The 11,182-nt window shown below is 42.5% G+C and overlaps 1 protein-coding gene and 1 long non-coding RNA gene across 2 annotated transcripts in view; one reads left to right on the top strand and one right to left on the bottom strand.

The window, feature by feature from the left end:
• Positions 1 to 184: 184 nt before the first annotated feature.
• Positions 185 to 1,089, bottom strand: LOC125274721. The gene is made up of 2 exons (XR_007186316.1): positions 960 to 1,089; positions 185 to 659 (listed from the first exon to the last, which is right to left on the bottom strand). It is a non-coding gene; the product is annotated as an uncharacterized LOC125274721 (long non-coding RNA).
• Positions 577 to 11,182, top strand: part of glcci1a (glucocorticoid induced 1a) — a 45,627-nt gene continuing 35,021 nt past the window's right edge. Inside the window, exon 1 of the mRNA XM_048201135.1 lies at positions 577 to 1,370. Within this exon, the coding sequence (XP_048057092.1) occupies positions 947 to 1,370 (424 nt within the window). The 5' untranslated portion in view covers positions 577 to 946. The remainder of the gene's footprint in view (positions 1,371 to 11,182) is intronic.

The following is an 11,182-nucleotide window of genomic DNA, read 5'->3' as shown; positions in this document are numbered from 1 at the left end:
TTCCAAAAAATATGTAAATGTTAACAAAAATGTCACATCTCCATTTTTATCCAAACACCTTTTAAATTACTGAATTGAGTAAATGACATTTAAATTAATAAATGTCATCAATTACATTTAAAACGTCACAACTTGCCCCAACTTGACATTTATTAGAGAAAAAAAAATCCTGAGAATAGCTCAGCCTTGGAGTTAAAATTTTAATCAATAAATGTAATAAATTTTATTTAGAGCCCCGGTCTCTCGTATGTCTTCTTATGCTCTATGCATTTCTTACAGTTAAATCCGTTACACCATCTGTGTTATCAGTATTAATGTTTGTACTTTGTGCCATTAGATTAGTCTGTCAGTTTACAATCTCAACCAATAGCATTAGCAAAGCAGAATCCCAAACGTTCCGAACCACAATGACTCCACTGGCTCCTTCTGTTGTCCATCATTTTCACCAGACCAATCGTATTTTATTTCGATCGTGCGATTCACCAATCAGAGGCCGTAAGAGTCCCGGACGCTCCCGCCCACACGCCTCGGTGACTGTGCCGCTGAAGTGCCTGTCATTTGGAGTAGCACAAGGCAAAGAGGGGTGCCGAGACACACGACAGTCGGGATAACATTTCTTCAGCGTCAACTTTTTTAGGTTTCCAGACTAGGATGAACTCCTGACACATTTTAAGGGAAAGTTAGAGTCAACCAATCATCAGCAGACTGCATGACTAAAGGACAAAAACTTCGTTCAGGGAAGCTACAAAATTGCTAGAATTTCAGCGCACTAACCGGCAAGCCGAAGCTACGCACTACACCAACATTAAAATAAGCTTCTGCTTTTTTTAACGGTTAAAATATGTTTAATTAATGACTTGAGTTTAGTTAATGAATGAATGAAGCCTTGGGGAGTAATTTATTAGCGTTTTTTTGCAGTAAAACTAACACATAGTTAGGTTCAGTCATGTCAGCATCACCTGTGCACTCGGCTTGGGTCAGGCGCAGCAATGACGGGTCCCCCATCAACACCTCCTCCTCCTCCTCCTCCTCAGCAGCATCATCATCATCATCCTCCGCCGGCAACACGAGCCGGTTGCAGCCCATTCGCGCCACTGTGCCCTACCAGCTCCTGCGTGGAAATCAGCAGCACAGCCCGACCCGCCCTCCCGCGTCCTCCTCCTTCTCCTCCTCCTCCTCCATCTCAGTCGGAAGCAACACAGAACCGACCGCAGCAGCCCAGCACAGCAGCTCCAGTTCCGGCAGCCCGACGCTCGCCAGTCCGGCAGGAAACGGCTCGCTGGACGGTCGGCTGATCCCGCGGCAGAGGCGCTCTCCTCCGGAGCACAGGAGCTCACCCGAGCGCTGCCCTCATTCACCTGTCCTTAGAGGTAAACAACAGGCCCAAATCCTGCTTCATTTACTGCCATTCATTTAAGCATCTTCACATACGCTGCTGCTAGAGTCGTTTAATTGGGTCAGGCTGTTTATCATAGACTCTATATGAAAACAACATCCATTCTTCACATAAAACTGTTATTATAGCACTATACACCAGAAGCGCATATGCATGACACATATAAGACAGCTTTATAACAGTCTTAGATCTATATATATAACGTATATATATACAGTGAATACATTATATAAAATACATTTGACCCGATTAACTAAATCTGTTTAAAGGGTTTAAAGGGTTAATATATAATAATGTACATAATCATGCTGTTTATGCATCATGACCATGGCTGTGACTTAAAACCTAGTGAGCTACCTAGATAGTCATCGTATATCGTACATTCACACCGAACACTAACGTATTTGCCGTTGTGTCATAAGCTTTTTGAAACGCTGCGTTAGGTTTCATTCTGTACGCAAGAACGCGTCCCGTGTACACGCCCCCTCTGGTGCCTAAAAAAGCCGTCTATGTAGTGAGCTCGCTAGGTTTTGAGCCACGGCCCGCGCTGGTTCAGCTCCTGCTAAAGCTAGCGCTCTGTAGCTTTGTAAACACAGGCATAACTATTACTATTTGCATTATTTCTATAGTCTCTAGTCCTGAATGAGCTCGAATGTCTTTCTCATGTTTGTGTTTAATTCGCTGTTGTTTCTCAGGGAGAGATGGAAAGAATTACGTGGGTAATTGGAGGTTGAGTGAATGTCTGTGTGAAGGCCACACAGGGGGCCTCCTCACAAACACACAACCTCAACCCTGCTGTTCTGCTTCATAACACATTATTATGAAACCTAAATGTTGGAAATTGAGCGGCTAAAGCCTAATTTAACAACTTTATGTGTTGCGTGTATATTTAGGATAAACATCATGTAAAAAGTTCATTCATTCCCAGTACTGCATTATCAGTCTTCATATTCAGGCCCTTCTATCAAAAACCATATTTACTACACTACTACTTTAAAACTATGGTGACTTAGTATAAACCACTATTGTCATTAAAAATAAATTTGTTTATGATGATTTAACAGTAATGATGGTACAGTGGCTCCAAAATATATTTCGACCACTGATCTATAATATAGAGATCGGTGATTTGGATGCTTAATCCATAAATATTTGTTTTTAATTCACTGCATTAACAAAATATCAGACCAAATATTGTTTATAGCCTGTACTTGCAATGATATCACATTCAGAGAGTAATTGAGTCCAAATACTTTTTGAGGCCAATCTATATGGTTAGAGTCTGTGGTATGCACTCATTTTTGTCAACATTTTTCGTCACAAATCCCTTGACATTATTTTGATCATTGATTATGATTTGCTGGTTGTGGTAAGGCATTCTTTCTGCTAAAGATTTGCCTGGCTGATGACTTGAGGTTATCTGTCTGTTATCATATAGGAAGGAGCTATTGATGGGAGGATCGGATCATTTTACTGAATCTCTCATTCAATCTCGTTCATCAAAATGAACTAATCTTTATTCAAGTCATTTTGTTATTTTGAGTGGCATTAAATGTTAAAAAAACAAATTACCTGAACATGTTCACCTACACAATCTTAATCATATTCCAAATTAGGATATCATTATAATGCAGTCAAAGATAATTTATGAGGAACATAAATAATTACAAGAAAGCTTTCTTGGCAAAAAAGACTCTCTCTTCCGAGTTCCTTTGGTTTAGACATTGAACTGGCATTGAAAAAAGTCATATATTCTTCTGCCATATGAAGTTTGAATTACAGTTTGAAGTTCTCTCTGCATTTTTATAGTAAGTCATTTGTAATGTGCAACACTGCACAAAGTTGGACATGGATATTATTAAGTCATAATATTCAGAATCAGGATTTTAGATTAATCATGCATTTAAAGGAAAGTGTTTTTTTTTTTCATTTCATTTAAAAGTGTGTTCAATTGTTAATGTTATAACACTATATCATATCCCAGCTTAATATACAGCCAAGTAATCCAGATTGATTTCCCTAAAAGCTTTTAACACTCAGATCAGAACATGATGACACAGTATTACTAAGCAGCTAGTCAAAAAGTGGGACCCATTCCTTGATATAAAGTGATATAAAAATTGCATGTTCAATAATTATACAAGAATTTCAAAATAGTTTTAGTTAAAATAGTTTAAATGAAGTATATCATGTCACACTTCTGACACTGCTTGATGCCATGTCAAGAAATGGGCTTTTAATTTACAGTAGTTTCTTGTAATTACAGAAATCATCAAAGATTCTGCGGCTTTGAATTCTTGTGCATTTTGTCATGAGTTAAATGAGCAGTCAGATATTTTTAGAAGTGTTACTCTTGTTTCAGACATGCTGTCTCTGAGCTCTCATAATTCATTGCCATGTTAAGCACTATTCATTTGATGTACTGCAAGTGTAGACTGAGTGAGTTCAGTATTTCCCACAGGATTTTGTGAGACTATGGGGGGTGGACCCCTTCCCCCACCCGGAAGAAATGTTTGTACATTTTAAAGTTAAATGCATCAATTTGGTGCATTTTGTGAGTTCAAAATTGTTTTATTGTTATTATTATTATCCCCAAGACTTAATAAATTAATGAAATGTTTGAATATGACTATGTTTGAATATACACTACAGTAGGGAAATTACAGTACTTTTGCAAATTTTTTCACTTATAAGAGATAAACCCTTGAGCTTTTATTTTACTGAAAATCTGGAGTTTCTGTGAAAACATTGCCTCTTATTGTATGTCCACAAAAATGTTAAAAATTATGTACATGTGAAATAACTGGTGCCCGTTGCATTCCCAAATGCATATTAAACTCAGCGCATGCAGAGATGTAGTTTGCTGCATTCACTGTGAACTGAGATGCAGAAAAAAAGAATCACACTTTCATCACGTGAGAAAACTGTGCGATTCACTTTGAAACACGCAGCACAACAAACTATACATATTATTTACTTAAAGGTCCCGTTCTTCGTGATCCCATGTTTCAAACTTTAGTTAGTGTGTAATGTTGTTGTTAGAGTATAAATAAAATCTGTAAAATTTTAAAGCTCAAAGTTCAATGCCAAGCGAGATATTTTATTTAACAGAAGTCGCCTACATCGAACAGCCAGTTTGGACTACATCCCTCTACTTCCTTCTTTAATGACGTCACTAACCTCCGCCCACAGGAATACACAAGAGTTGCGTTTGTAGAATGTGTTTGTCGCCATGTAGTCGAAACGCTGTTATTTTCATCCCGCAGTCCAATCACCGGGTCTGATTCTGGCTCAAATTGATAGGGTAAAATTAAAGACATGTTTACAATAACACTGAGCGCGTGCATCTCCACGTTATGGTAAGAGGCGTGACCTTTCCGGGCAAGGAGCGCTAAGCTGCTGTCGAATCACAACACAGGAACCGCTGGCACAATCAGAACTTGTTACGTATTTCTGAAGGAGGGACTTCATAGAACAAGGAAGTCATCAGCCCGTTTTTATGACAGTGGAAACAGCGGTATACAGATAAGTAAATTATGTGAAAAATACTGTGGTTTTTTACACGCGAAACATGAACACATGTTATATTGCACACTATAAACACAATCAAAGCTTCAAAAAACCACGAAAAACGGGACCTTTAAATCACACTATTGCAGTCTTTTCCAATTGTATAAGGATACTTTCAATTAAGCTTGATTGACAAATACTTGATGGATGCCAAAGCAGTGGCACAAAACACATCGTTAGAGACCTTTTTATTAGGAGAAGTTTAAAGGTGACATCAGATGCCCCCAGAGTGTGTATGTGAAGTTTTAGTTCAAAATACCCTAAAGATAATTTTTTATAGTATGTTAAAATGGACTCTCATTTTTGTGCATATCCTTTTAAATGTAAATGAGCTGGTGCTCCCAGACCCCTTTCAATATAAAGGGCGGAGCTTCAAGAGCTCGTGCTCAACCCGCAACAACAAAACAGGACAATCTCACGTACTGAAAATGTCAGGACAATGATGACTACAGAGCCAGAGAATATATGCTGCATGGAGATAGAACAGGTATAGTTTTGTTTAATTAACTTATGTTGTCAACTTCCTTTTATCCTCAATTAGTACAAGCCTGTTGTAGTGGATCCCATCCAAATGATGGCCAAAACTTTGAAAATGATTTAAAGTTTATTGTACATCACACAATAGTCCGGTTTCACTCCAGAATATCACAGTGCAAGATGTGCGCATTAAAGTCTTATCCATCCATAAAATTTCTCTCTCCCTTGCATTATCATCAACATACACAGCAAATTACACAAAAAACACTCGTTACAACTAACAGTAAACAAACCTTATGGTTTTGGGGAGTGCTTAATAAACTGTTAACTTTATATCCATGAAACAACTCTGATGAACTGTAATTAAGTGCATGCTCTCCCTTTCATTACTGCCGTAACCAGTATCACTCTGCAGAGTATAAGCTGGATCATGAACAGCTGGTACTGATCAGTTTATTTTATTTATAAGTTTATTTGAATCAGGACAGTACAAAAAGCATGATTCTAGTTGACAGCTGGAATATGTATTGCACATCGAGAGTCCACTCCAACATGTAGAATGTTCACTCTTACATCCAACAATAAAACAGTTGCTTAAGTGACATTCTCGCCTGGAGAAAATGGCGGACAGTGTACAACTCGCTCAGGGCGGGGTTTATGCTAATACAACAGAGTCTGTCAGCAGTCGTGGGTGGCCTTATTCAAATAGCTAGCTATCTATGTAGAAACTGGTTGCAGATCGCACTCAGACAGCCCATAACAAACTGGCTGTGTGTTTTCGTTTCAGCTTTTCTCAGCTTTTCTTTTTGACATGCCAAAAAACAAACTAAATGCAAAAAAAAAAAAAAAAAAAAAAGAAGTGATAAGTGGATAATTTCATCTAATGTCCCCTTTAAAAATATTTATGGTTCATTGTGAAAATGTGGCGGGACAGATTAGACTTAGGCAAGGAAACACTGGAGTTAATTTATTGGAGAAATACGTCACTTCTGTTGTACATGGTACAATTTTGTCTTGTTCTCCAAGACAGCGGTGTTTTTGACCATGGCTTTGAGTTCATTTACGTGAGCATTGGAGTGTTGTTTAAGTGCAGCTTTCTGACTCAGCTCCTCGGGTGGATGTGTGATAACAGGCCTGAGCATTATGAGATAATCACAAAAAAACACACTTTCTTTCGCTTCTATCCTCTAAAACAACATATGATAGACTTATTTGAAATTGATTACAGTACATAAAAATGGCAACAGATGAAGAATATCTTTTTTTTTTAACAGTTCCCATGTTGATCTTTGTATCTGTGCCAGAAAGGAGTAGCACATAATTGTACTGTCCAGAAAGGCTAATAATCATGTAACATATTATTTATAGCATTCTGTATAAACAATGCAATGCAATGTTTTCTTGTATATTTTAAGTTTGACAGCACATATTAAATCAAAAGAAACCCCACAGCAATTCAGGGAGGTTTACAATTCAGTGCGAGTGCTGTGGTGTAAAATTGTTGTATGAATAGCAGGACTTGTTTACAGTAGTTTACAAATGTAACACCAATGTAGGGTTGTGCCGATAGATGATGATATAGTTTATCGACGATAGCCAGAGATATTGTCAAAAGCATCAGCTATCGCCAATATCAAGAGGATTTGGCATTTCCTATTAATGTATTAAAGGTGCCCAAGAATGCTTTTTCACAAGATGTAATATAAGTCTAAGGTGTCCCCTGAATGTGTCTGTGAAGTTTCAGCTCAAAATACCCCATAGATTTTTTTAAATAAATTTTTTTAACTGCCTATTTTGGGGCATCATTAACTATGCACTGATTTTTTCAGCGAGCCGCCCCTTTAATTCGCGTGCTCCCTGCCACAAGAGCTCTCGATTATATTACAGCACATTTACAAAGTTCACACAGCTAATATAACCCTCAAATGGATCTTTACAAGATGTTCATCATGCATGCTGTATGCATGTGTTACGATCACCGTCTGGTCCTGTCACGTTCCTGTTCACTCCGGACTACATTACCCATAATCCTCTCTGCTAATCACCTGCACTCACTCCACCAATCACTATCACTAATCACCACACCCAGCTGCAGTACATTAACAGGACTATAAAGGACTCTCACGCACACCACCTCACCGCGAAGTCTTGTTAACTATTGTTGCAATGGAATTCCTGGACTTTGCCCTGCTCGCAGTTGGTTCGACTTTCACTGTGGGTGTCGCGGAGGATTCCGACACCACGGTGAATCCTGTAATGGCTGCCATGCCCGAGAACACGCACAAAATGGCGGCCGCAACAACAAGTCACGCCTTCGTTGATCGCCCAGAGCCACGTCACGTCTCCGCTGATCGCCCAGAGCCACGTCACGTCTCCGCTGATCGCCCAGAGCCACGTCACGTCTCCGCTGATCGCCCAGAGCAACGTCACGTCTCCGCTGATCGCCCAGAGCAACGTCACGTCTCCGCTGATCGCCCAGAGACACGTCACGTCTCCGCTGATCGCCCAGAGACACGTCACGTCTCCGCTGATCGCCCAGAGACACGTCACGTCTCCGCTGATCGCCCAGAGACACGTCACGTCTCTAGATCAGTCAGGGAGCGGAGAGGGTTGCGTTCCAGTGTGGCTGATCCACCGCTGACTACAGCACGAGCGGCTGGAATTCCGAAACCCACGCCGGCCGCTTTGCACTCAAGCCTGCCGGTGGCAACGCACTCAAGCCTGCCAGTGGCAACGCACTCAAGCCTGCCAGTGGCAACGCACTCAAGCCTGCCGGTTGCAACGCACTCAAGCCTGCCGGTTGCAACGCACTCAAGCCTGCCGGTTGCAACGCACTCAAGCCTGCCGGTTGCCACGCACTCAAGCCTGCCGGTTGCCACGCACTCAAATTCGCCGGTTGCCACGCTCTCAAGTTCAACTCTTGCAACGCTCTCAAGTTTGCCGGTTGCTATGAACTCAAGCGCCCTGGACGCGATGGACAAGATGGCTGCCTTGCCAGTGCCCACGGGCAAGATGGCCGCCCCTGCGGTGCTCAAGGATGCAGGGGTTGTTCCAGCCATTGAGTCCGCTCCAGAACCCGCTCCAGCCAGTGAGTCCGCTCCAGCCAGTGAGTCCGCTCCAGCACAGCCTGCTCTCCTGGTCTGTCCTGTCTTGGCCCAGAGGGCTGTGCTCACTTTTTATGTCTTGGCTGTCCTGCGTGCGTTGAGGAACTCGAGCTCTATTGACGTAGGAGCAGTCTACGAGCCCGCTGCAGTCCCGGAGCAGCCCGGGCCCGCTGCAGTCCCGGAGCAGCCCGAGCCCGCTGCAGTCCCGGAGCAGCCCGAGCCCGCTGCCGTCCCGGAGCTGTCTGCTCTCCCTGATACGGCCATGGAGGCCGTCACCGAACTGCCCGCTCTCCTTGATACGGCCACAGAGCAGCCTTGGTCGGCCCTGCCACCACCGCCTGGACCATTTGCTCTACCGCTGCCGCTCAGGCCATCTGCCCTGCTGGCACCACCCGAGCTCCTTGCCCATGAACCCGCCAATGCCTCCCTTGATTTCCCCAAGAACTTTTTGGGGGGGGCAGTATACCTAGGGGTGGGGAGCTGGGGGATGGGGACCCTGCACAGCCACTGCGGTCATGGCCATTCATGGACTGTAGGCCACTAGGACCATGTATGGACTCTGACCCGCTGGGGTCACCCATGGACTCTGCCCTGCCGTGGCTGCCCAAGCCGCCTGACCTGCCGTGGTTACCCAAGCCGCCTGACCTGCCGTGGTTGCCCGAGCCACCTGACCTGCCGTGGCCGCCCGAGACTCCTGACCTGCCGTGGCTGCCCAAGCCGCCTGACCTGCCGTGGCCGCCCAAGCCGTCTGACCTGCCGTGGTTGCCTAAGCCGCCTGACCCGCCGTGGTTGCCCGAGCCATCGGACCCGCCGTGGCCGCCAGAGACTCTTGACCCGCCGTGGCCGCCCGTGGCACCTGGACCTGCATTGGGGACCCTGTTCCTGTCTGCATGCAGGTCCCTAATGCACCCACCCCCCCTCCCTAGCTGTTCCATTTACGTCGCGAGGACGCGCCTTCCGGGAGGGGGGCGTTATGTTACGATCACCGTCTGGTCCTGTCACGTTCCTGTTCACTCCGGACTACATTACCCATAATCCTCTCTGCTAATCACCTGCACTCACTCCACCAATCACTATCACTAATCACCACACCCAGCTGCAGTACATTAACAGGACTATAAAGGACTCTCACGCACACCACCTCACCGCGAAGTCTTGTTAACTATTGTTGCAATTCCAAGCGTTACCCTGTGTTTATCGTCTGTTCCTGTTCCTGCTTTTGACCCTCGCTTTGTTATCCTGTTCCGTGATTGATATCTGCCTGCCTCTGACCATTGCCTGAATTCTGACCACGATTCTGCCTGTTCCTTGTGATTCCTGTTTGCTCTGACCCTGCCTGTACGACCACGCTCACTTTTAATAAAAGCTCTGCAATTGGATCCCTGCCTGAGTCCCGCTTCATTACAGCATGCTTCGAATTATGTGAGTAAAGTATTTATTTTGATGTTTATATTTGATTCTCTATGAGTTTGAGGCTGTGCTCCGTGGCTAACGGCTAATGCTACACTGTTGGAGAGATTTATAAAGAATGAAGTTGTGTTTATGAATTATACAGACTGCAAGTGTTTAAAAATGAAAATAGCGACGACTCTCGTCTCCATGAATTCAGTAAGAAACGATGGTAACTTTAACCTCATTTAACAGTACATTAGCAACATGTTAACGAAACATTTAGAAAGACAATTTACAAATATCACTAAAAATATCATGCTATCATGGATCATGTCAGTTATTATTGCTCCATCTGCCATTTTCGCTGTTGTTCTTGCTTACCTAGTCTGTTGATTCACCTGTGCAGATCCAGACGTTACTGGCTGCCCTTGTCTAATGCCTTTCATAATGTTGGGAACATGGGCTGGCATATGCAAACATTGGGGGCATACACCCCGACTGTTACGTAACAGTCGGTGCTATGTTGAGATCCGCGTGTTTTCCGGAAGTCTTTTAAACAAATGAGATTTACATAAGAAAGAGAAAGCAATGGAGTTTGAAACTCAATGTATGTCTTTTCCATGTACTGAACTCTTGTTATTCAACTATGCTGAGGTAAATTAAAATTTTGAATCTAGGGCACCTTTAAATTATTGTTTTTATTATTAATATTTTTGTTAGGCTACTATTATTATTAAATCAATATTACAGTTAATTTGCTCTGCCATAATTTCATAGCGAATCACACTGATGCTCTGTAATAATCAAAGCTTAGATGGATTAGTTTACTCCTCATTGAAAATGTTTTAAAACATGTAGGTCTATTATACAATTAATTACAGTATATAATTAAAATTATATAATACCAGTCTATAATAGGTCCGAACACTCCAATAATCAGTCATCATTGAAAATTAAAAGAAAATAAATTAAGACAATTAGTGTTATCAAAAGTACCGGTACTTCGGTACCAAGTCGGTATTGAAATTTTGAAAATGTGACGATACCAGCATTTCTGTAGTACCGGTAGTACAGAGAATCCAGGTATATTCGGTACCCACTGATAGGACTGTGCCAGTATTTACGTGAATATGACACGAGTGAAGCACAAAGCTTTGTTTACAAAAGAAATAATAGGTTAGCAATAAAATGTGACATCGCAGCCATGGAAATATTTTGGTTCATGCAGAATGACAGAGGTAGC

This window comes from Megalobrama amblycephala, linkage group LG9, assembly GCF_018812025.1.
Source record: "Megalobrama amblycephala isolate DHTTF-2021 linkage group LG9, ASM1881202v1, whole genome shotgun sequence".
Lineage (NCBI taxonomy): Eukaryota > Metazoa > Chordata > Actinopteri > Cypriniformes > Xenocyprididae > Megalobrama > Megalobrama amblycephala.
The sequence above is the reverse complement of the archived record's forward strand: the minus strand, read 5'-3'. Positions and strand labels throughout refer to the sequence as shown.